The following is a 25,429-nucleotide window of genomic DNA, read 5'->3' as shown; positions in this document are numbered from 1 at the left end:
ATATTGCATTGTAACATACATTTATAAATTTTGTTTCTTAGTTAGCTTTCTATGTATAATATTTCCCAAACCTGGTTACTAATGTGACTCATACAAAAATATTTCTAAACAAACAATATTCATATCTCTTATGTAAATACCAGGTTTTTTTAAAAAATGAAATTCCGACATTGGATAAATATATTTTGTTCCTATTAGCTGAGAAATTTTTAGGATATGAAAATATTGAATATTTTGACCATGACTTGAAAGCCCAGATGAATAGAGAATAACTAGTAACTACTTTTTATGGAAAGAATATTACTTAAAGTTGTTTATTGGTCTGCTATTATGTTCAGCTTATATCTGCTTTGAAATTTGAGCCATGTCTTAAAAGTTTGCTAGTGAGCTTAGGGTGATTTGTAGAAACAATGGAAGAAAAGTATCTGTACTTACTAGTTTTGGTCAAGTAAGTTGATCTTATTTGTTACAGGAAGTTGTTTAAAATGTAAGGTGTACTCTAAGTCTCAAATGACTTGTAGGTTGATGCTATAGAATAAAGGGTTGCAGGCCAGTAAAATTGAAGCTTTCTGAATGTGGCAAATGGACAAAACATCCTAAATTTATTTTGGCTCCCCTGGACATATTTGCCATCTGTTAAGATTGCAAATTTTTTGTATTGCCAAACTGTTCACTTTTATCTATGTTATCTTTTTTTAAATTAAATTAAATTAAAATTTTTAAATTGAAGTATAGTTGATTTACAGTGTTGTGCCAATCTCTCCTGTACAGTGAAGTGACTCAGTCATACACATATAGACATTCTTTTTTATATATATTCTTTTCCATTATGGTTTATCACAGGAGATTGAATATAGTTCCCTGTGCTATACAGTAGGACGTTGTTGTTTATCCATCCTATATATAATAGTTTACATCTGCTAATGCCAAACTCCCGGTCCTTCCCTCCCCCACTTCCCTTCCCCTTGGCAACTACAGGTATGTTCTCTATGTCTGTGAGTCTGTTTCTGTTTCTGTTTTCTTTTTTTTAAATAAATTTTATTTATTTATTTTTGGCTGTGTTGGGTCTTCGTTGCTGTGTGCAGGCTTTCTCTAGCTGTGGCGAGCAGGGGCTACTCTTCATTGTGGTGTGCAGGCTTCTCATTGCGGTGGCTTCTCTTGTTGCGGAGCACCGGCTGTAGGAGCATGGGCTTCAGTAGTTGTGGCACACGGGCTCAGTAGTTGTGGCTCACAGGCTCTAGAGCGCAGGCTCAGTAGTTGTGGTGCATGGGCTTAGTTGCTCCGCGGCATGTGGGATCTTCCCAGACCAGGGCTCAAACCCATGTCCCCTGCATTGGCAAGGGGATTCTTAATCACTGCACCACCAGGTAAGTCCCTATTTCTGTTCTGTAGATAGGTTCATTTGTGCTGTATTTTAGATTCTACATGTAAGTGATATCATACGGTATTTGTCTTTCTCTTTCTAACTTCACTTAGTATGATAATCTCTAGTTGCATGTGTGTTGCTGCAAATGGCATTATTTCATTTTTTTTTAATGGCTGATTAGTATTCCATTGTATATATGTACCACAACTTCTTTATCAGTTCATCTGTCAATGGACATTTGGGTTGTTTCCATGTCTCGGCTATTGTGAATAGTGCTGCTTGTGAACATTGGGGTATGTGTATCTTTTTGAGTTATAGTTTTGTCTGGGTATATGCCCAGGAGTGGGATTGCTGGATCATATGGTAATTCTATTTTTTGTTTTCTGAGGAACCTCCATATTGTTTTCTATAGTGACTGTACCAACTTATATTCCCACCAACAGTGTAGGAAGGTTCCCTTTTCTCCACACTCTGTCCAGCATTTGTTATTTGTAGACTTTCTAATGATGGCCATTCTGACATGTGTGAGGTGGCACCTCATTTTAGTTTTGATTTGCATTTCTCTAATAATTAGTGATGTAGAGCATCTTTTCATGTGCCTACTGCCCATCTGTATGGCTTCTTTGGGGAAATGTCTGTTAAGGTCTTCTGCCCATTTTTCGATTGGGTCGTTTGTTTTTTGTTGCTGTTGTTGAGTTGTATGGGCTATTTGTATATTTTAGAGATTAAGTCCTTGTCTGTTGCATCATTTGCAAATATTTTCTCCCATTCCGTAGGTTGTCTTTTCATTTTTTAAATGGTTTCCTTTGCTGTGCAAAAGCTTGTAAGTTTGATTAGGTCCCATTTGTTTAGTTTTGTTTTTATTTCTCTTGCCTTGGGAGGCTGACCTAAGAAAACATTGGTACGATTTATGTCAGAGAATGTTTTGCCTATGCTCTCTTCTAGGGGTTTTATGGTGTCATGTCTTATGTTTAAGTCTTTAAGCCATTTTGAGTTTATTTTTGTGCATGGTGTGAGGGTGTGTTCTAACTTCATTGGTTTACATGCAGCTGTCCAACTTTCCCAGCACCACTTGCTGAAGAGACTGTTTCCCATTTTATATTCTTGCCTCCTTTGTCAAAGATTAATTGACCATAGGTGTGTGGGTTTATTTCTGGGCTCTATTCTGTTACACTGATCTGTATGTCTGTTTTTGTACCAAAACCACACTGTTTTGATTACTGTAGCTTTGTAGTACTGGCTGAAGTCTGGGAGAGTTACACCTCCTACTTTGTTTTTATTTTCCCCTCAGGATTGCTTTGGCAATTCTGGGTCTTTTATGGTTGCATATAAATTTTTGGATTATTTGTTCTAGTTCTGTGAAAAATGTCATGGGTAATATGGTAGGGATCGCATTAAATCTGTAGATTGATTTGGGTAGTATTGCCATTTTTACAATATTAATTCTTCGAATCCAAGACCATGGGATAGCTTTCCATTTCTTTGAATCCTCTTTTATTTCCTTTATTAATGTTTTATAGTTCTCAGCGTATAAGTCTTTCACCTTCTTGGTCAGGTTTATCTCTAGGTATTTTTTTTTTTTTGGTGCAATTTTAAAAGGTATATATATATATATTTTTTACATTCCCTTTCTGATATTTCATTGTTAGTGTAAATAAATGAATGTTAATCTTGTATCCTGCTACTTTGCTGAACTCATTTATTAGATCTAATAGTCTTTGTGTTGAGTCTTTAGGGTTTTCTATATATAGTATCATGTCATCTGCATATAGTGACAATTTTATCTCTTTCCTTCCAATTAGGATACCTTTTATTTCTTTTTCTTGTCTGATTGCTGTGGCTAGGACTTCCAATACTATGTTGAATAGAAGTGGTGAGAGTGGGCATCCTTTTCTTGTTCCAAATTTTAGCAGGAAGGCTTTCAGCTTTTCACTGTTGAGTATTATACTGACTGTGGGTTTGTGATAAATGGCTTTTAGTATGTTGAGATATGTTCCCTCTATTCCCATTTTGGTAAGAGTTTTTATCATGAATGGATGTTGAATTTTGTCACATGCTTTTCCTGTATCTATTGAGATGATCATGTGGTTTTTGACTTTTCTTTTGCTACTGTGGTTTATTACATTGATTGATTTGCGAATGTTGAACCAGCCTTGTGAACCTGGGATGAATCCCACTTGGTTGTGGTGTATGATCTTTTTCATGTGTTGTTGGATTCGGTTTACTAATACTTTGTTGAGAATTTTTGCATCTATATTCATCAAAGATATTGGCCTGTAATTTTCTTCTTTGGTGATGTCTTTGTCTGGTTTTGGTACCAGGGTGATGGTGGCTTCATAGAATGTCTTTGGGAGTGTTCCCTCTTCAGTCTTTTGGAAGAGTTTGAGAAGAATTGGTATAAGTTCTTCTTTGTATGTTTGGTAGAATTTGCCGGTGTATGCATCTGGTCCTGCACTTTTGTTTGTAGGGAGTTTTTTTTATTACAGATTCTATTTCACTTCAAATGATCAGTCTGTTCACATCATTTATCTATTTCTTCTTGATTCAGTTTTGGTGGGCTGTATGTTTCTAGAAAGTTGTCCATTTCTTCTAGGTTGTCAAATTTGTTGGCATATAATTGTTCATAGTATTTCCTTATGGTTTTTTGTATTTCTGTGGTATCAGTTGAGATTTCTCCTTTTTCATTTCTTGTTTTGTTTATTTGGGTTCTCTCTCTTCTTGGTGAGCCTGGGCAGAGGTTTGTCAATTTTGTTTACCCTTTCAAAGAACCAGCTCTTGGTTTTGTTGATTTTTTTCTGTTGTTTTGAATCTCTGTTTTTTCCTCCCTGGTCTTTATTATTTCCTTCCTTCTGCTGACTTTAGGTTCTGTTTGTTGTTCTTTCTCTAATTCTTTTAGGTGGTAAGTTAGGTTGTTTACTTAAGATTTTTCTTGTTTTTTGATGAAGGCCTGTATTGCTATGAACTTCCCTCTAAGAACTGCTTTTGCTGCGTCCCATAGATTTTGTATGGTTGTGTTTTCATTGTCATTTGTCTCAAGTTATTTTTTAATTTCCTTGTTGACCCGTTGGTTTTCTAGTAGCATGTTGTTTAGTCTCCATGTAGTCATTTTTTTTCTCATTTCTTTTCCTGTGGTTGATTTCTAGTTTCATGCCATTGTGGTCAGAGAAGATGCTTGAAATAATTTCTGTACTCTTAAATTTGTTGAGGTTAGTGTTGTGCCCTAGTATGTGGTCAATCCTAGAGAATCTTCCGTGTGCGCTTGAAAAGAATGTGTATTCTGGTTTTTTTGGATGTAATGTCCTGAAAATATCAATTAAGTCTAACTGTTCTATTGTATCATTTAGGATCTCTGTTGCCTTATTGATTCTCTCTCTGGAAGATCTGTCTGTTGATGTGAGTGGAGTGTTAAAGTCTCCTACTATTATTGTATGTCCATTGATTTCTCTTTTTATGTCTGTTATTATTTGTTTTATGTATTTGGGTGCTCCTATATTACGTGCATATAAGTTGATGAGTGTAATATCCTCTTCTTGTATTGATCCTCTTATCATTATATAGTGCTCTTCTTTAGTTTTCTTCATAGTCTTTAAAGTCTATTTTGTCTGATATGAGTATTGTAACTCCTGCTTTCCTGTCATTTCCGTTTGCCTGAAATATTTTTCCATCCCCTCACTTTCAATCTGTCTGTGTCCTTTGCCCTGAGGTGGGTCTCTTATAGGCAGCATATTGTAGGCTCTTGTTTTTTTATCCAGTCTGCCACTCTGTGTCTTTTGATTGGACTATTCAGTCCATTGTCATGTAAGGTAATTATTGGTGCATATGTATTTATTGCCATTTCAACCTTTTTTTCCAGTTGATTCTTTGTTTCTTCTTTGTTTCTTTTTCTTCTTCTTCTTGTGGTTTGATGATTTCTTTTCATTTTATGCTTGTGTTCTCTTCTTTTTGGTTTTTGTGAATCTACTGTATGTTTTTGACTTGTGGTTGCGCTGTTTTTCAAGTATGTTAAACCCTTCCTATATCTGCTTGCTTTAGACTGATAATCGATACATGGCCTTTATTATGTTGAGGTAAGTTCCCTCTATGCCCACTTTCTGGAGAGTTTTTTATCATAAATGGGTGTTGAATATTATCAAAAGCTTTTTCTGCACCTTTTGAGATTATCATATGGTTTTTAGTCTTCAATTTGTTGATATCACATTGATTTTCAGACATTGAAGAATCCTGGCATCCCTGGGATAAATCCCACTTGATCATGGTGTATGATCCTGTTAATGTATTGTTGGATTCGGTTTGCTAGTATTTTATTGAGTATTCTTGTGTCTATGTTCATCAGTGATACCTGTAATTTTCTTTTTTTTATTGTATCTTTGTCTGGTTTTGGTATCAGGGTGATGATGGCGTCATAGAATGAGCTTGGGAATGTTCCTTCCTCTGCAGTTTTTTGGAAAGGTTTCAGAAGGATGTGTTAACTCTTCTCTGCGTGTTTGAAAGAATTTACCTGTGAAGCTCTCTGGTCCTGGACTTTTGTTAGTGGGAAGTTTTTTAATCACTGTTCCAATTTCAGTACTTGTGATTGGTCTGTCCATATTTTCTGTTTCTTCCTGGTTCAGTCTTGGAAGGTTGTACTTTTCTAAGAATTTGTCCATTTCTTTTAGGTTGTCCATTTTATTGCCGTATAGTTGTTTGTAGTAGTGTCTTATGATCCTTTGTATTTCTTTGGTGTCAGTTGTAACTTTTCCTTTTTCATTTCTAATTTTATTGATTTGTGCCCTCTCCCTTTTTTTCTAGATGAGTCTGGCTAAAGGTTTATCAATTTTATTTATCTTTTTAAAGAACCAGCCTTTAGTCTCATTGAGCTTTTCTATTATTTTCTTCATTTCTATTTCATTTATTTTTTGCTCTGGTCTTTGATTTCTTTCCTTCTACTAAGTTTGGGTTTTGCTTGTTCTTTTTGCTCTAGTTGCTTTAGGTGTAAGATCAGGTTGTTTGTTTGAGGTTTTTCTTGTTTCCTAGGTAAGATTGTATTGCTATAAACTTCCCTCTTAGAACTGCTTTTGCTGCGTCCCATAGGTTCTGGATCGTCGTTCTTTTGTTTTCATTTGTTTCTAGGTATTTTCTTTTGTTTTTAATTTATTTTTGGCTGCATTGGGTCTTCGTTGCTGTGCGCAGGCTTTCTCTAGTTGCGGCAGGTGGGGGTTACTCTTTGTTGCGGTGTGCAGGCTTCTCATTGTGGTGGCTTCTCTTGTTGCAGAGCATGGGCTCTAGGCATGTGGGCTTCAGTAGTTGTGACTTGTGGGCTTCATTAGTTGTGACTTGCAGGCTCTGTAGTTGTGGCTTGTGGGCTCTAGAGCACAGGCTCAGTAGTTGTGGCGCAGGGGCTTAGTTGCTCCGTGGCATTGGGGATCTTCCCAGATCAGAGCTCGAACCCATGTCCCCTGCATTGGCAGGTGGATTCTTAACCACTGCGCCACCAGGGAAGCCCATGTCTCTAGGTACATTTTGATTTCGTCTTTTTCTTTCTTCAGTGATCCATTGGTTGTTTAGTAGCATAGTGTTTAGCCTCCATGTGTTTGTGTTTTTTACCTTTTTTTCTTGTAGTTGATTTTTAATCTCGTAGTGTTGTGCTCAGAAAAGATGCTTGATATGATTTCAGTTTTCTTCAATTTACTGAGGCTTGCTTTGTGGCCCAGTATGTGATCAATCCTGGATAATCTGCTGCTTTTGGATGAAATGCTCTATAAATATCACAATCATCTGGTCTAATGTGTCATTTAAGGCCTGTGTTTCCTTATTGATTTTCTACATGGATGATCTGTCCACTGATGAAAGTGGGGTGTTAAAGTGCCCCACTATTATTGTGTTACTGTTGAGTTCTCCTTTTATGGCTGTTAGCACTTGATTATTTATTGAGGTGCTCCTATGTTGGGTTCATATATATTTACAACTGTTATATCTTCTTCTTGGATTGATCCCTTGCTCATTATGTAGTGTCTTTCTATGTCTCTTGCAACAGTCTTCATTTTAAAGTCTATTTTGTCTGATATGAAAATTGCTACTCCAGCTTTCTTTGAATTCCATATGCATGGAATACCTTTTTCCATCCCTTCACTTTCAGTCTGTATGTGTCCCTAGATCTGATGTGGGTCTCTTGTAGACAGCATATATCTGTGTCTTGCTTTTGTATCCATTCAGCCAGTCTATGTCTTTTGGTTGGAGCATTTAATCCATTTACATTTAATGTAATTATCGATATGTATGTTCTTATTGCTGTTTTGTTCATTGTTTTGAATTTGTTCTTGAAGGTCTTTTTTCTTCCCTTTTTCTTTTGTTCTCTTTTGACTTGATATCTATCTTTAGTGTTGTGTTTGGATTGCTTTTTCTTTTTTGTGTGTGTATCTATTGCAGATATTTGGTTTGTGGTTCCCATGAGGTTTTGATATAGCAGTCTATATATGTACAATGTTGTTTTAAGTTGCTGGTCTCTTAATTTCCAGTGCATTTCCAATATCCTGCATTTATACTCTCCTCACGATTGCTAGTTTTGATATTATATTTGTGTGGGGGTGATTTCCTACCTTTGTTTTATGTTTGCCTTTACCAGTGAGCTTTCCCACTCATAATTTTCTTGTTTCTAGTTGTGGCCTTTTCTTTTTTGCCTAGAGAAGTTCCTTTAGGATTTGTTGTAAAGCTGGTTTGGTGGTGCTGAATTCTCTTAGTTTTTGTTTGTCTGTAAAGCTTTTGATTTCTCCATTTAATCTGACTGAGGGCCTTGCTGTGTAGAGTATTCTTGGTTGTAGTTTTTTCCCTTTCATCACTTTAAATATATCATGCCACTCCCTTCTGGCCTGCAGAGTTTCTGCTGAAAAATCAGCTGAAATGGGCATTCCCTTGTATGCTATTTGTTGTTTTTCCCTTATTGCTTTTAGTATTTTTTTCTTTGTGTTTAATTTTTGTCAGTTTGATTACTATGTGTCTCAGTGTGTTACTCCTTGGGTTTATCTTATATGGGACTCTGCACTTCCTGGACTTGAGTGTTTCCTTTTTCATGTTAGGGAAGTTTTCGGCTATAATCTCTTCAAATATTTTCTCAGACCCTTTCTCTCTCTCTTTTCCTTCTGGGATCCCTATAATGCAAATGTTGGTGTCTTTAATATTGTCCCAGAGGTCTCTATAGACGGTCCTCATATCTTTTCATTCTTTTTTCTTTACTCTGCTCTGTGGCAGTGATTTCCACCATTCTGTCTTCCAGCTCACTTACTCGTTCTTCTGCCTCAATCATTCTGCTATTGATTCCTTCTAGTGTATTTTTCAATTCAGTTATTGTATTGTTAATCTCTGTTCTTTAAATCTTCTAGTTCTTTGTTAAACATCTCTTGTATTTTCTCGATCTGTACCTCCATTCTTTTTCTGAGATGTTGGATCATCTGTACTATCATTACTCTAAATTCTTTTTCAGGTAGGTTGCCTATCTCCTCTTCATTTGGTTGTTCTTATGAGTTTTTAATCTCATTCCTTTGTCTGGAGTATATTTCTCTGCCTTCTTATTTTGTCTAACTTTCTGTGTGTGTGGTCTCCTTTCTGCTGGCTGCAGGATCGTAGCTTCTCTTACTTCTGGTGTCTGGCCCCTGCTGGGTAAGGTTGGTCCTGTGGCTTGTGCAGGCTTCCTCATGGGAGGGACTGGTGCCTGCCCACTGGTGGGTGGAACTGGGTCTTGTCCTTCTGCTGGGCAGGACCGTGTCAAGGGGTGTGCTTAGAGGTTGCTTTGAGCTCAGTACAGCTTTAGGCACCCTGTCTGCTGATGGATGGGGCTGTGTTCCTATCCTGATGGTTGTTTGGCCTGAGGCATTCCGGCACTGGAGCCTGTAGGCTGTTGGGTAGGACTAGGTCTTGATGCCAAACTGGCGATGACCTCTGGGAGAGCTCATGCTGATCAATATTCTCTGGGGCCTCTGCCATCAGTGTTCTTGCTCCCCCTCCCCACTATTTAACCACAGCTGACCCCCATCTCTGCCGGAGATCCTCCAAGTCTCGTAGGTAGGTCCAGCCCAGGTTCCTATGGAGTTACTGCTTTGTGCTGGGTCCCAGTGTACATAAAACCTGTGTGCACCCTCCAAGAGTGGAGTCTGTGTTTCCCCCACTCCTCTGGAGCTCCTGCACTCAAGCCCTGCTGGCCTTCAAAGCCAAATGCTCTGGGGGTTCCTCCTCCTGATGCCAGACCCTCAGGCTGGGGAGCCTGACATGGGGCTCAGGACTTTCACTCTTGTGGGAGAACCTCTGCAGTATAATCATTTTCCAGTTTGTGGTTTGTCCACCCGGCAGGTATGGGATTTGATTATGTCACAAAAGCACTCCTCCTATCATCTTGTTGTGGATATTTCTTTGTCTTTGGATGTAAAATATCTTTTTTGGTAGGTTCCAGTCTTTTTTTGTTGTTGGTTGTTCAGCAGTTAGTTGTGATTTTGGTATTTTTATGGGAGGAGGTGGGCTCAAGTCCTTCTACTCCGCCATCTTTTCTGAAATAGAGGGGCTGCTTTTAGTATGGAGGCTTGCTATCTCTTTCCTCAACGTGTGCTGGCCTTTACCTTTTGATGTGGGGTGTGTGGGTTCAGCGGCCCTTGTGCTCTCACAGGACAGTGAGAGCAGGGCTTGGCACCTGCTTGGGGGTCTCCTATGGGTGGCTGCTGTCCGTGCACTCCTGGGATAGCGAGGGCAGCCTGCTTTTAGGTCTCATAGCGGCAGCCTGTGCCCACCTCTGGAGCCCAGGATGGCGGTAATGACTTGCACACCGCGCCCCCCCCCCCCCCAACGGAGCTCCTGTGGGCAGTGTCCTGTTGCCTGGGAGCACTCACAGGGAAAGGAGCTCTTAATGGTGGTCCCACCCCTCTCCCCCTGCACCCCCCCAACAATGGCGCCTTGCCTCTGTGGCAGGCCCTGGCTTCTTCTGAGTACCCCCTCTGTTGCCACAGTCCAGCCTCTTCAGGCTGTCTCCATGCAGCCAACCCTGGTCCCTTCCCTGGGTCTGACCCCTGAAGCCTGTACTTCAGCACCTAGCCCCCACCCTGACCAACAGCCGAGTGTCTCAGGTGGGGGAGCACAGGGTGGCAGTGATGACCTTCTGTGCAGGTGACTGTCTGTTTTGCCTTCTGCAAACCGGTTGTTGCGCTCTCCTCCTAGGCTCCAAAGCTCCCCTCCATCCAGGCTGATTTCCCTACCAGTGAGGGGACTCCCCAGGATTCAGGAACCTTTTCTCATTCACAGCTCCCTCCCTGGGGTGCAGGCCCTGTCCCGATTTCTTTCTTTTTCATTTCCCTTTTGTCCTACCCTGTTACGTGGAGGTTTTCTTGCCCTTTGGGAAGTCTGAGGTCTTCTGCCGGTGTTCAGTAGATGTTCTATGTGAGTTGTTCCACTTGTAGGTGTGTTTTTAATGTTTTTGTGGGGGGAAGGTGAGCTCCCTGTCCTACTCCTTCACCATGTTGATCACCCCACCAATAATTATTTTATATAAATGGCTGACATAACTTGAATGTACAGTCCTCCCTCGGTGTCCACAGGGGATTGGTTCCAGTACCCCCTGTGAATACCAAAATTCGCAGTTGCTCAAGTCCCTTATAGTTATGGTGTAGTACAGTTGGCCATCCATATCTAAAAGTTCCCTATCCACTTTTATGTGAATAAGGGTTTAATTGATCAAAGCATTTTCTATTATAATGGAGCAACATATGCAATAGAAGGTGTAGAAATTGAAAAGAAAGTAATGAAATTATCAATATTTGTAGATAAGATGATTACCCGTTAAACCTAAGAGTTAACTGAAAAAGCAGTTGAAGTTTCTGTAGTAATAGTTGTGAGAATTGTTCCATCTTTTAAGTTGTAAGCTATGTCAAAAAAGTGTAATTTTGCTCACTGATACAGTTATCATTAACCCAACCTATATACAAACTATGTAAATTCTCTTGGACATACATAAGTTGTATGAGAAGAAATGGTGTTTATAGCGGAAATATATTTTTTAATATGTACATTATGTCCTTTAACGAATTTGCCTCCTGACATTGTATCCTATTAGTGATCCAACCTGGATTAAGTGGTCAAACCTGGATTCAGATATGTAGACTGTTAATAACCCCCAGCATCCTGGAAGAAACAAACATTCTCTTGGAGAAGGCATAATTATTCTAGGTCCGAAATTAATCATAAAATAGTTTTTTTGCATACAGTGTTCAGCTCATAAATATAACCAGATACACACACACACACACACACACACACACACACTCTCTCTCTCACATGGCATTGAGAGCAAGAAGCAGCAGAACCAACAGATAATAGGCAGACCAAAAAGTCTTGAGATATTGGAATTATCAAACAAAGAAAGCCATCATACTTAGCAAGTTGAAAAAAAGCAAAGATAGTACATAATGGTAGGAAGTTAGAAACTATAAGAAAGTGACAAGGCAGATTTGAAAAAGAACTAGACAAGTTTTAGAATCAGAAAATAAAATACCTGAAATTCATTCAGTGTGCTAGTTTAACAGATTAGACAAATGACAAGTGAGCATTAGTGAACTGGAAAATATAGTTCAGACGAAGTTATGAAAGAAGGAGCTTAAAGAGGAAAAATAGAGAAAATACTATACAGAGAAAAGGATAAGACTCATTGAGGATACAGAGAGATATCATCTGTGTTTTACTGGAGTCCCAGAAAGAAAGGAGGAAATGTAGGCAAAAGGAAATATTGGAAAGGATAGACAGATAGGCCAGTGGAACATAAGAGTATAAAAGTAGATATCAGAATACTTGATTTATGACAAAGATGGCACAGTAATGTGGAATGGTTGAGATTTTCAATAATTAGTAATTAGATAATTGGGTGTTCACATAAAAAACTTAATTTGGACTGTTATTGTAAAAATAACTACATTTGGATTATAGACCTAAAAGCAAAGTGCAAAACAACAAAGCCTTTAGAGGATAATGTACAATACCTTCTTGACTTTTAGGTGGGTGGAGAAGATTTAACAAGATGCAAAATGACTACATTACACTTAAGAACTTATGTTAAGCAAAAAACAGCATTAACAGAGTCACAGAGAGGGAAAGGTATTTGCAATACAACTGACTAAAGACTTTTTTTTATACATCTTTATTGGAGTATAATTGCTTTACAATGTTGTGTTAGTTTCTGCTGTACAACAAAGTGAATCAGCTATATGTATACATATTATCCATATCCCCTGCCTCTGGAGCCTCCCTCCCACACTCCCTATCCCACTTCTCTAGGTCGTCACAAAGCACTGAGCTGATCTCCCTGTGCTATGCGGCTACTTCCCACTAGCTATCTATTTTACATTTGGTAGTGTATATATGTCACTGCTACTCTGTCACTACATCCCAGCCTCCCCTTCTCCCGCTGTGTCCTCAAGTCCGTTCTCTACGTCTGCGTCTTTATTCCTGCCCTGCCACTAGGTTCATCAGTACCATTTTTCTAGATTCCATATATATACATTAGCATACAGTATTTGTTTTTCTCTTTCTGACTGACTTCACTCTGTATGACAGACTCTAGGTCCATCCACCTCACTACAAATAACTCAATTTCGTTTCTTTTTATGGCTGAGTAATATTCCATTGTATATATGTGCCATATCTTCTTTATCCGTTCATCTGTCCTTGGACACTTAGGTTGCTTCCATGTCCTGGCTATTGTAAATATGCTGCAGTGAACACTGTGGTACATGTCTCTTTTTGAATTATGGTTTTCTCAGGGTATATGCCCAGTAGTGGGATTGCTGGGTCATATGGTAGTTCTATTTTTAGTTTTTTAAGGAACCTCCATACTGTTCTCCATAGTGGCTGTATCAACTTACGCTCCTGCCAACAGTGCAGGAAGGTTCCCTTTTCTCCACACCCTCTCCAGCATTTATTGTTTCTAGATTTTTTGATGATGGCCATTCTGACTGGTGTGAGGTGATACCTCATTGTGGTTTTCATTTGTATTTCTCTAATGATTAGTGATGTTGAGCATCTTTTCATGTGTTTGTTGGCAATCTGTATATGTCTTCTTTGGAGAAATGTCTATTTAGGTCTTGTGCCCATTTTTGGATTGGGTTGTTTTTTCTTTTTTGATATTGAGCTGTATGAGCTGCTTGTATATTTCAGAGATTAATCCTTTCTCAGTTGCTTCATTTGCAAATATTTTCTCCCATTCTGTGGGTTGTCTTTTCGTCTTGTTTATGTTTTCCTTTGCTGTGCAAAAGCTTTGAAGTTTCATTAGGTCCCATTTGTTTATTTGTGTTTTTATTTCCATTTCTCTAGGAGGTGGGTCAAAAGGATCTTGCTGTGATTTATGTCCTAGAGTGTTCTGCCTGTGTTTTCCCCTAAGAGTTTTATAGTATCTGGCCTTACATTTAGGTGTTTAATCTATTTTGAGTTTATTTTTGTATATGATGTTAGGAAGTGTTCTAATTTCATTCTTTTACATGTAGCTGTCTAGTGTTCCCAGTGCCACTTATTGAAGAGGCTGTCTTTTCTCCATTGTATATTCTTGCCTCCTTTGTCATAGATTAGGTGACCATAGGTGCATGGGTTTATCTCTGGGCTTTCTATCCTGTTCCATTGAGCTATATTTCTGTTTTTGTGCCAGTACCATGCTGTCTTGATTACTGTAGCTTTGTAGTATCATCTGAAGTCAGGGAGGCTGATTCCTCCAGCTCCCTTTTTCTTTCTCAAGATTGCTTTAGTTATTGGGGGTCTTTTGTGTTTCCATACAAATTGTAAAATTTTTTGTTCTAGTTCTGTGAAAAATGCCATTGGTAATTTGATAGGGATTGCATTGAATCTGTAGATTGCTTTTGGGTAAAATAGTCATTTTCACAATGTTGATTCTCCAATCCAAGAACATGGTATATCTCTCCATCTGTTTGTATCCAACTAAAGACTTTTATCTAAAATATACTGAGAGCAAAGTAAAACTGTAAATCAGTGACAGAAAGGCAGCCCCATGGCAAAATACTTCACCAAAGATGAAACCAAAATGATCAAAGGTATTTAACATAATTAATAATCAGAGAGCTCCATACTTATTCTGGTTTTGTTTATCATAGGAGAAAATTAAAAGGACTCTAAATACAATAAATAGGAAATCAGCTAATTAAAATTTTATAAATATGATAGTAACATCATTTGGTATTTACAAATGATTTAGAATTACATTAATAGGCTTTAACATATTAAAAAGTTTGCAGAACATTATGTATCATTGCACTTTGGTAAGAAACTAAATAAATATTTGTGAATATTTATATATATTGTATGATGTCTGAACATATTTTTAAAAGTTAGCTGTGTGTGGATGATGGCACTTGGAATTATTCTAATCATAGTTTTACTCATTTGTATTTTCTGTTGTTTCTAAATTGAGCATGTACTGTATTATTTATGTAATTGATAACACAGAATGTACCAAAAATAGGGCATTATATCCATTTTTCCATTATGGGAGTCAACTTCATTTTTTAATTAAAATTCTGATCAAATGAACCACTTATTAGTGTTAGAAAACTGTATTCATGCACATAGACACATAACTGTGTAATATGTGCAGTAGCAACACAAAAAATGTGGGATACTATCCGTATTGTAAAAATATAGGTCAGTACTGGTGACTCATCCTTCCTTTTCCTTTTCATTTAAATGGGTCCTTTAATATTTTGTTTGTTTCTTTTAATTGCAAATACTACTTAAATCTTGTCTTCTTTTAATATGTCTCCTGCCTCCCTTTTTCCATTCTGTTTTTAGGCTGCTTAAATGTCTTCAATATATGTCTTTTATATATATATATATATATATTTTTTTTTTTTTTTTTTTTTACAGTTTTGAATTTATAGTCTAGAGCTTTTCAAAGGAAAAGTTTGTTATAAGTTTAATTTAAGAATGGAATTCATTTTGATAGCTTTAAGGAGCTTACAGTTTAAGATTTTCTCTTGATTTCTGGACATTTCACAGGGGGGAAAAAAGCCCTTTCTAAAGTACCTTTTCTGATAAAGTAAATGAGCGTGTTATTTGTAAAATGATTTAGAGCGTGTGGGTTTTAACAGGAAAGGATTTGTTTTCTGGCTTTTTCTCTGTCATATCAAGGGTGTGGTTATATTTTTGTTTTGTTTTTTAGTTTGAGTGGGATGTTATTTGACATCCCATCATAAAAATACAGCACATCATAAAAATACAATGTGCTGTATTTGTTTTGCCATGACTTCCAAGGAGCTTAGAGATAAATTTAGGGTTCATTGCTCATCCATGTATACACTTGTCTCTTTCAACTTATAACGGTTTTTAGGTCATTAATTATCCTTTTTATCCTTTTTGGAAGTAGAGGCAAAAAAATGAATGAATATGCATTTATGTAAATATATATGCATATACACATACATAAGTTCAGTCACACACTCTATGTAAACATGCTGTTTTAAATTTTTTTTAGCCAACAAATGGAATCTTCCTGAGCATGTTTCTAATTGTTTTGCCATTGGAATCTATGGCTCATGGCCTCTTCCATGAATTGGGTACCTGTTTAGGAGGAACATCTGTTGGATATGCCATTGTGATTCCCACCAACTTCTGCAGGTACAGTAACCTAGTATAATAAGTAATAGCTACTTGACTCTTAATATTTTGCTAATATTGGTATAAGATGATAGCTCATTTTTTCAAAACTATAATATTCTCAAAATATAATACTCTTGCTTTTTTATTTTCCATTTATCCCAAATGTTTAAAAACCTTTATCTACTCTGAGTAATAATATAATTTTCAGGGTTCAATGAAAATTTTATTTTTGATAAATGTGATTAGCTTATATTTTAGCTAAAAATCATAAAATATGAATGGATTTTCTAAGTAAAGTTCCTACCCTTTCTTTAGAGAGGGATATCTTGTTTAAGAAAATGTGAAACAACATGGTGAAGTATAATAGAATGTACACTGGACCTCAGCGTCCTAAATTCTAGTTCTGTGTTACTTTTTTTTTTTTTTTTTTTTTTAAAGAATTTTTTTGGTTCCCAGTGTCCTTTTTCCTTTATGCCTTTAATTTATTCTGTTCATTCGTGAGGAGATTTCCCTACATTTCTCAGTGGCTCCTCTGCCTGGGTTCCCTCTGAGTCTCTGCTCTTTTTTTTTTTTTTTTTTTTTTTTTTTAATTTATTTTATTTATTTATGGCTGTGTTGGGTCTTCGTTTCTGTGCAAGGGCTTCCTCCAGTTGTGGCAAGCGGGGGCCACTCTTCATCGCGGTGCGCGGGCCTCTCACTATCGCGGCCTCTCTTGTTGCGGAGCACAGGCTCCAGACGCGCAGGCTCAGCAATTGTGGCTCACGGGCTCAGCTGCTCCGCGGCATGTGGGATCCCCCCAGACCAGGGCTCGAACCCGTGTCCCCTGCATTGGCAGGCAGATTCTCAACCACTGCGCCACCAGGGAAGCCCAGTTCTGTGTTACTTTATGCAGATCATAACTTCTCTGGACCTCAGTGTCTTTATCTAAAATGCAAACAATACCATTCTGCCTGTATAGAGAAATGTTATGAAGAGCTAATGAGACTGTAAATGTAAAAACACTACTAGAAAATGTCATACAAATACCACAAATTCAAAAACATTGGCAGTGAAGTTAAATATTTGATTGCAGTTTTATTTGGAAATATTTTTGACCCCAAATGTATGGCAAATCTGTTTCAGTCTGTAAATATTGCCAAATTTTAGTTTTTCTTTTGTAGTTAAGTACCTTTGAAGTAGAAAAAAAATATTTCCTTGCCATTAATGAATTCTGTTGACCAAGCAGTCATCATACTTTCCTTGGCCAGGGGTGGGAGAGGGCTTGAAATGAAGTTTTTATCTGATTTCAAATATTTGACATAAAAACACAAAGTAGACTCTTTATAGTCAATATTTTCTCTATACTAAAGACTTGATATATAAGTTGAAGATTCTCATGAGAAGTAAAAGAAATACGTTTAGAAGGATCACATAAAGTAAGGTGTGACAACTCTGCAGGAAGAATATGTGGAAATAGTAATTTGCACAGTTAGATTTTTATTCTGTTATAATTTTTGATTATGCATTGCTTTATTCTTTTGCTGTTTTGTGGCTGTTAAATGATACAAATATGGGACAAAATGTTTTGTTCTTTTAATGAAAACTTTTATAGAATTATTAGAATAGTATTGATAATACATGAAGCAAAATATAAAGTTTTCAAAATTCCTACTAGAAATCTCTTTTCTGGATAGGAGTTATGATTTTTTTCTCCCTCAATATTGATTTGATCCTGCTAGTTTTAAGACTTGGTTTATTATCTTTACTAAAATACCATTTTACATTTTACATGTATTCCAGGATCAGGTCTAAGTCTTCAGTTAGTATTCAGTAGTATATAAGGCAGTGGACCTAAATTGTAATAATTTTTTAAAAATAAATTTATTTTATGTATTTATTTTTGGCTGCATTGGGTCTTCGTTGCTGCACGCGGGCTTTCTCTTGTTGCGGCGAGCAGGGGCTACTCTTTGTTGCGGTGTGCGGGCTTCTCATTGCGGTGGCTTCTCTCATTGCAGAGCACGGGCTCTAGGTGCGCAGGCTTCAATAGTTGCAGCGCGTGGGCTCAGTAGTGTGGCTCGTGGGCTCTAGAGAGCAGGCTCAGTAGTTGTGGCACACGGGCTTAGTTGCTCTGCAGCATGTGGGATCTTCCCAGACCAGGGCTCGAACTCATGTCCCCTGCATTGGCAGGCGTATTCTTAACCACTGCGCCACCAGGGAAGTCCATAATAATTGTTTTAAAATGTCATTTATTAAAAGGTAAGTTCTATCATTTAGGTACCTTAAGTTAGTAAAACTTGAACACAACTTTATAAAGACTGTCTTTTTCAACACCGAAATTAAATAAATAATTTAAAATATCGCTTCCATATTTTGTTTAAATTTTTTTCTCAAGAAAAAAGTACTTTCATTATTGTCCCCACCCAGGTATTCTTGAAACATTTTGGGGGTAGAATTAGTACAGTCTTGCTTTTTAAAGTTTTGTTTAATATCTGTCATTTGGTGAGAAGATATGAATAAAGAATGAAAAGTAGTACTATCTACATATGGAGATATTCTCCCAGCTTCCAGTTTTATTGATAAGAAATACAATTTTTAGAAACTAGGCATTGATTTTCCAAGCTTAATTCTTAGCACTGTAGAAAATTTAGGAAAGATTTTTTTAAAAAAAATATCCTGCCATTTAATTAGCCACTTATGATTCTTAGATAATTTATTATAAATGAAGAATAGGAATGTGACATAGAATGAACACTTCATAAACACTAAAATGATCTTTTTATCTCCTTCTTCAGTCCTGATGGTCAGCCAACACTTCTTCCACCAGAACATGTACAGGAGTTAAATTTGAGGTCTACTGGCATGCTCAATGCTATCCAAAGATTTTTTGCATATCACATGATTGAGACCTATGGATGTGACTATTCTACAAGTGGCCTGTCCTTTGATACTCTACATTCCAAACTGAAAGCTTTCCTTGAACTTCGGACTGTGGATGGACCTAGACATGATACGTATGTTTTGTATTACAGTGGGCACACCCATGGTACAGGAGAGTGGGCTCTTGCAGGTAAATCCACCTCTGGCAATTTCACTATTGTAAAAATACGCCTATTCATGGAAATCTGTCCTTCACACTGAAACATTAAGTTTCCAGATTCTCAGTTTTCCACTTCACAGATTACCAAGTATACATACAACTGTTTTGTTTGCCTTTTCTCTGGCATACTTATTTAGCATAATTTTAGTAATCTCTAAAGGTTTTGAAAATTATGTTTTATGTTGATTGGAAGAAAAAAATCTGACTGCTTGATCTGAGACTTATAATTAGTTTCCCTTTAAAGTATTTTCAGAATTATTAAATGTAGTTACATTTTTCAGAAGCTGATTAACTTATTTGACTAATACTTCTAAGTCTTTAAGGTGTTACAGGATGCTGATTTCAATAGTTCTTCACATATGCAGTTTTATTTATGTTAGAAAGCTCACCATAGTTTTAAGCAGCAGGTGATATGATATGGTTGGAGTAGTGCTTAGGTCAGTGCTTGGTCCTCATTTGCCCCAACAGTGTTGTTTGAGGCAAGTTACTGTCTGTTTCAGTTCTCTCATCTGTAAATAGAAGGGATAATATTAAGTCTTCTTGCCAAGGGAGAAATGAGGCTCTGTAAGTCAAAGGCTTTGTTTTATGAATTACTTGCTTAGTGCCTGGAAGAGAGTCTGGCATATAGTAGGAGATCCTTAAGTAATATAGATAGATGGATGAAATCATTGAATGAATCATGAAAAAAGGTAATTTCTTATTTTAGATTAGAAATAGTTCTTTTAGATTTAATTATATCCTACTTTTTTTCTATAAAATATTTCAGATGTTTTACACCATGAACACAAACAATAAAATAATCATAAAATATAAGGAGAAAAAGATATTCAGAGCAAAGAAAAATATAAACAAAAGTATTATGGAAGGACAGAGGTAGAGTGCCAATACAAGAACTCCAGAAGAAAGGAAATAAACTCAAGGTTCAAGTAGACATGATTTCAAACCATCATGGTCTCACTGATTTCATGCCAGATTGGTTTTCAGGGTTTTATTATAAATACATTTTTGTAATTTTTTTGGTTTTGCAAATAAATATTGAATAACTCAATGGCTGTCTAGAAGGAGTAAAGGCAAACTAATACTTAGCACATTTGAAGCACAGCTACTATGCTTGGTACTTTATACACATTATTAGATTTAATCTTCACTTGAAATTTCTTGAAGTAAATACTATCACCTCTATCATCTTCATTTTTCAGAGGGTGAAATGAAAGCTGAAAGTGGTTACATAACTTATCTATGGTCATGCTACTACTAAGTGATGGAATCATGATTCAAGCCCAGATCTCCCTGACCCCTAAAATCTTCCCCCTATTGCACCATGTTGCTGCCAAAGGTGAAAGCCATGAAGATAGAGAAATGGCATGTTCTGGTTCAGTAGATATTTTTGTTAGCATGGTTCACCCATTTTCAAAATACAGTTATATAGAAGCTAGTCAACATTAAAACTACTTAAGTATAATAGTTTATAAAATCATTTACTTGACCTATACTTTTTAATAACACAATGTGTAAAATAACTTTTTAATCTTTATGGCTATTTCAAGTTCAGGTAAAGTATAGCATTCTGTGTACTTCAGAGCACAAGAGAAAAAGTTCTAGTCTGTTCAAAAATCTTTACAGAAATATATTTCAGACCCAAAAGCAGGGATTGATTATTGAAAGCTACTGCAATGCTTATAATAATAACCTCTTCCCTAAGCAAATGGGGCGAAAAAGGCATAACTTTGGTAGCCATGCATATATCCTAAGTTATTTTTAAGTTTTATAAGAAAGTAATTTAAGAAGCAAGCATGTTATACGTTTCTATGAAGGATTTATTACTTAATGTAAACATTTTCCCAAAAGTTTGCATTTTTCTTAAGTCTTAAAATTTATCTCAAGTATTTTTTAAAAGGTGGCTTCGGAAATAAATTCTAGATGTTCAGTTTACTGATTTTTTTATTTTTAAGTTTATTTTTGTGTATGGTGTTAGGGAGTGTTCTAATTTCATTCTTTTACATGTAGCTGTCCAGTTTTCCCAGCACCACTTATTGAAGAGGCTGTCTTTTCTCCATTGTATATCCTTGCCTCCTTTGTCATAGATTAGTTGACCATAGGTGCGTGGGTTTATCTCTGGGCTTTCTATCTTGTTCCATTGATCTATGTTTCTGTTTTTGTGCCAGTACCATATTGTCTTGATTACTGTAGCTTTGTAGTATAGTCTGAAGTCAGGGAGTCTGATTCCTCCAGCTCTGTTTTTTTCCCTCAAGACTGCTTTGGCTATTCAGGGTCTTTTGTGTCTCCATACAAATTTTAAGATTTTTTTGTTCTAGTTCTGTAAAAAATGCCATTGGTAATTTGATAGGGATTGCATTGAATCTGTAGATTGCTTTGGGCAGTATAGTCATTTTCACAATATTGATTCTTCCAATCCAAGAACATGGTATATCTCTCCATCTGTTGGTATCATCTTTAATTTCTTCCATCAGTGTCTTATAGTTTTCTGCATATAGATTTTTTGTCTCCCTAGGTAGGTTTATTCCTAGGTATTTTATTCTTTTTGTTGCAATGGTAAATGGGGGTGTTTCCTTAATTTCACTTTCAGATTTTTCATCATTAGTGTATAGGAATGCAAGTGATTTCTGTGCATTAATTTTGTATCCTGCTACTTTACCAAATTCATTGATTAACTCTAGTAGTTTTCTGGTGGCATCTTTAGGATTCTCTATGTAGAGTATCATGTCATCTGCAAACAGTGACAGTTTTACTTCTTCTTTTCCAATTTGTATTCCTTTTATTTCTTTTTCTTCTCTGATTGCCATGGCTAGGACTTCCAAAACTATGTTGAATAGTAGTGGTGAGAGTGGACATCCTTGTCTTGTTCCTGATCTTAGAGGAAATGCTTTCAGTTTTTCACCACTGAGAATGATGTTTGCTGTGGGTTTGTCATATATGGCCTTTATTATGTTGAGGTAGGTTCCCTCTATGCCCACTTTCTGGAGAGTTTTTATCATAAATGGGTGTTGAATTTTGTCAAAAGCTTTTTCTGCATCTATTGAGATGATCATATGGTTTTTATTGTTCAATTTGTTAATATGGTGTATCACATTGATTGATTTGCATATATTGAAGAATCCTTGCATCCCTGGGATAAATCCCACTTGATCATGGCATATGATCCTTTTAATGTGTTGTTGCATTCTGTTTGCTAGTATTTTTTTGAGGATTTTTGCATCTATATTCATCAGTGATATTGGTCTGTAATTTTCTTTTTTTGTAGTATCTTTGTCTGGTTTTGGTATCAGGGTGATGGTGGCCTCATAGAACAAGTTTGGGAGTTTTCCTTCCTCTGCAATTTTTTGGAAGTGTCTGAGAAGGATGGGTGTTAGCTCTTCTCTAAATGTGTGATAGAATTCACCTGTGAAGCCATCTGGTCCTGGACTTTTGTTTGTTGGAAGATTTCTAATCACAGTTTCAGTTTCATTACTTGTGATTGGTCTGTTCATATTTTCTATTTCTTCCTGGTTCAGTCTTGGAAGGTTATACCTTTTTAAGAATTTGTCCATTTCTTCCAGGTTGTCCATTTTATTGCCATAGAGTTGCTTGTAGTAGTCTCTTAGGATGCTTTGTATTTCTGCGGTGTCTGTTGTCACTTCTCCTTTCTCATTTCTAATTTTATTGATTTGAGTCCTCTCCCTCTTTTTCTTGATGAGTCTGGCTAGGTTTATCAAATTTTATCTTCTCAAAGAACTGGCTTTTAGTTTTATTGATCTTTGCTATTGTTTTCTTTGTTTCTATTTCATTTATTTCTGCTCTGATCTTTATGATTTCTTTCCTTCTGCTAACTTTGGGTTTTGTTTGTTCTTCTTTCTCTAGTTCCTTTTGGTGTAAGGTTAGATTTTTTGAGATTTTTCTTGTTTCTTGAGGTAGGCTTGTATAGCTATAAACTTCCCTCTTAGAACTGTTTTTGCTGCATCCTAAAGGTTTTGGATCATCGTGTTGTCATTGTGATTTGTCTCTAGGTATTTTTTGATTTCCTCTTTGATTTCTTCAGTGATCTCTTGGTTATTTAGTAACATATTGTTTAGCCTCCAAGTGTTTGTGTTTTTTACGTTTTTTTCCCTGTAATTCATTTCTAATCTCATAGCATTGTGGTCAGAAAGGATGCTTGATATGATTTCAATTTTCTTAACTTTACTGAGGCTTGATTTGTGACCCAAGATGTGATCTATCCTGGAGAATGTTCTGTGTGCACTTGAGAAGAAAGTGTAATCTGCTGTTTTTGGATAGAATGTCCTATAAATATCAATTAAATCTATCTGGTCTTTTGTGTCATTTAAAGCTTCTGTTTCCTTATTTATTTTCATTTTGGATGATCTGTTTATTGGTGTAAGTGAGGTGTTAAAGTCCCCCACTATTATTGTGTTACTGTTGATTTCCTCTTTTATAGCTGTTAGCAGTTGCTTTATGTATTGAGGTGCTCCTATGTTGGGTGTGTAAATATTTACAATTGTTATATATTCTTCTTGGATTGATCCCTTGATCATTATGTAGTGTGCTTCTTTGTCTCTTGTAATAGTCTTTATTTTAAAGTCTATTTTATCTGATATGAGAATTGCTACTCCAGCTTTCTTTTGATTTCCATTTTCATGGACTACCTTTATCCATCCCCTCACTTTCAGTCTGTATGTGTCCCTAGGTCTGAAGTGGGTCTCTTGTAGACAGCATATATATGGGTCTTGTTTTTGTATCCATTCAGCCAGTCTGTGTCTTTTGGTTGGAGCATCTAATCCATTTACATTTAAGATAATTATTGATATGTATGTTCCTATGACCATTTTCTTAATTGTTTTGGGTTTGTTTTTGTAGGTCTTTTCCTTCTCTTGTGTTTCCCGCCTAGAGAAGTTCCTTTAGCATTTGTTGTAAAGCTGGTTTGGTGCTGCTGAATTTTCTTAGCTTTTGCTTGTCTGTAAAGCTTCCGATTTCTCCATCAAATCTGAATGAGATCCTTGCTGGGTAGAGTCATCTTGGTTGTACATTCTTCCCTTTCATCACTTTAAGTGTATCATGCCACTCCCTTCTGGCTTGTAGAGTTTCTGCTGAGAAATCAGCTGTTAACCTTATGGGAGTTCCCTTGTATGTTATTTGTCATTTTTCCCTTGCTGCTTTCAATAATTTTTCTTTGTCTTTAATTTTTGCCAATTTGATTATTATCTGTCTCGGCATGTTTCTCCTTGGGTTTATCCTGTATGGGACTCTCTGCACTTCCTGGACTTGGGTGGCTATTTCCTTTCCCATGTTAGAGAAGTTTTCAACTACAATCTCTTCAAATATTTTCTCAGGTCCTTTCTCTCTCTCTTCTCCTTCTGGGACACCTATAATGCGAATGTTGTTGTGTTTAATGTTGTCCCAGAGGTCTCTTAGGCTGTCTTCATTTCTTTTCATTCTTTCTTCTTTATTTTGTTCTGCAGCAGTGAATTCCACCACTCTGTCTTCCAGGTCTCTTATCCATTCTTCTGCCTCAGTTATTCTGCTGTTGATTCCTTCTAGTGTATTTTTCATCTCAGTTATTGTATTGTTCATCTCTGTTTGTTTGTTCTTTAATTGTTCTAGATCTTTGTTAAACATTTCTTGCATCTTCTCGATCTTTGCCTCCATCCATTCTTTATCCGAGGTCCTGGATCATCTTCACTGTCATTATTCTGAATTCTTTTTCTGGAAGGTTGCCTATCTCCACTTCATTTAGTTGTTTTTCTCAGGTTTTATCTTGTTCCTTCATGTGGTACATAGCTCTCTGCCTTTTCATCTTGTCTGTCTTTATGTGAATGTCGGTTTTGTTCCACAGGCTGCAGGATTGTAGTTCTTCTTGCTTCTCAGTTTACTGATATTTATATTAGCTTTTTCATTTCTTAGGAAATGTAATAGACACTAAGATAAATAGCATAAAAGTGTTATTAAATTTTCATTCACTATGAATTAGGAATAATTTATGAAGACAAACTAAAGTAGGGTTATATTTTGGGTAAATGTCTAGCAGTTACATTCTGCAATGTTATCTTATCTTTATAATATTTTTTAAAGTATGTCAATAAGTTAACCAACCATTATAGAATTCTTCTATTAATTAGCCCAGAAGATCTGTTCCTGTATGTGTAACTTTCTTTGTGAGAGTCTTTGTTGTAAAAGTAGGGAAAGAAATGGAGAAAGCATAGCTTGACAGGCCTTCCCTTTCCCAAGAAGGCTAGGTTTTGTCCCATAATAATTCAGCAACTGTATACTCCCCCATGGCCTGAGGCACCCGGCCCAGTGGATGAGTCCTCTTTTCAGTCAGTTCCTGCTCTTGGCCTGCCTGAAACAACCCTCAAAGGTCGATTCTTTCTCAGAAGTAGTATTGAACACCC

The 25,429-nt window shown here is 36.6% G+C and overlaps 1 protein-coding gene across 2 annotated transcripts in view; it reads left to right on the top strand.

Annotated features, from left to right (window-relative positions):
• The window catches only part of TMEM168 (transmembrane protein 168), a 55,701-nt gene that overhangs the window by 25,675 nt on the left and 4,597 nt on the right, over positions 1-25,429 (top strand). For both annotated transcript variants that reach the window (XM_061197950.1, XM_061197949.1), the window contains exons 3-4: positions 15,846-15,988; positions 18,742-19,016. In XM_061197950.1, coding sequence (XP_061053933.1) covers positions 15,870-15,988; positions 18,742-19,016 — 394 coding nt within the window. In that variant the 5' untranslated portion in view covers positions 15,846-15,869. The remainder of the gene's footprint in view (positions 1-15,845; positions 15,989-18,741; positions 19,017-25,429) is intronic.

This window comes from Eubalaena glacialis, chromosome 8 (genome assembly GCF_028564815.1).
Source record: "Eubalaena glacialis isolate mEubGla1 chromosome 8, mEubGla1.1.hap2.+ XY, whole genome shotgun sequence".
In the NCBI taxonomy this organism is placed as follows: domain Eukaryota; kingdom Metazoa; phylum Chordata; class Mammalia; order Artiodactyla; family Balaenidae; genus Eubalaena; species Eubalaena glacialis.
Note: the sequence above shows the minus strand (reverse complement) of the source record. Positions and strands in the feature narration are given on the sequence as shown.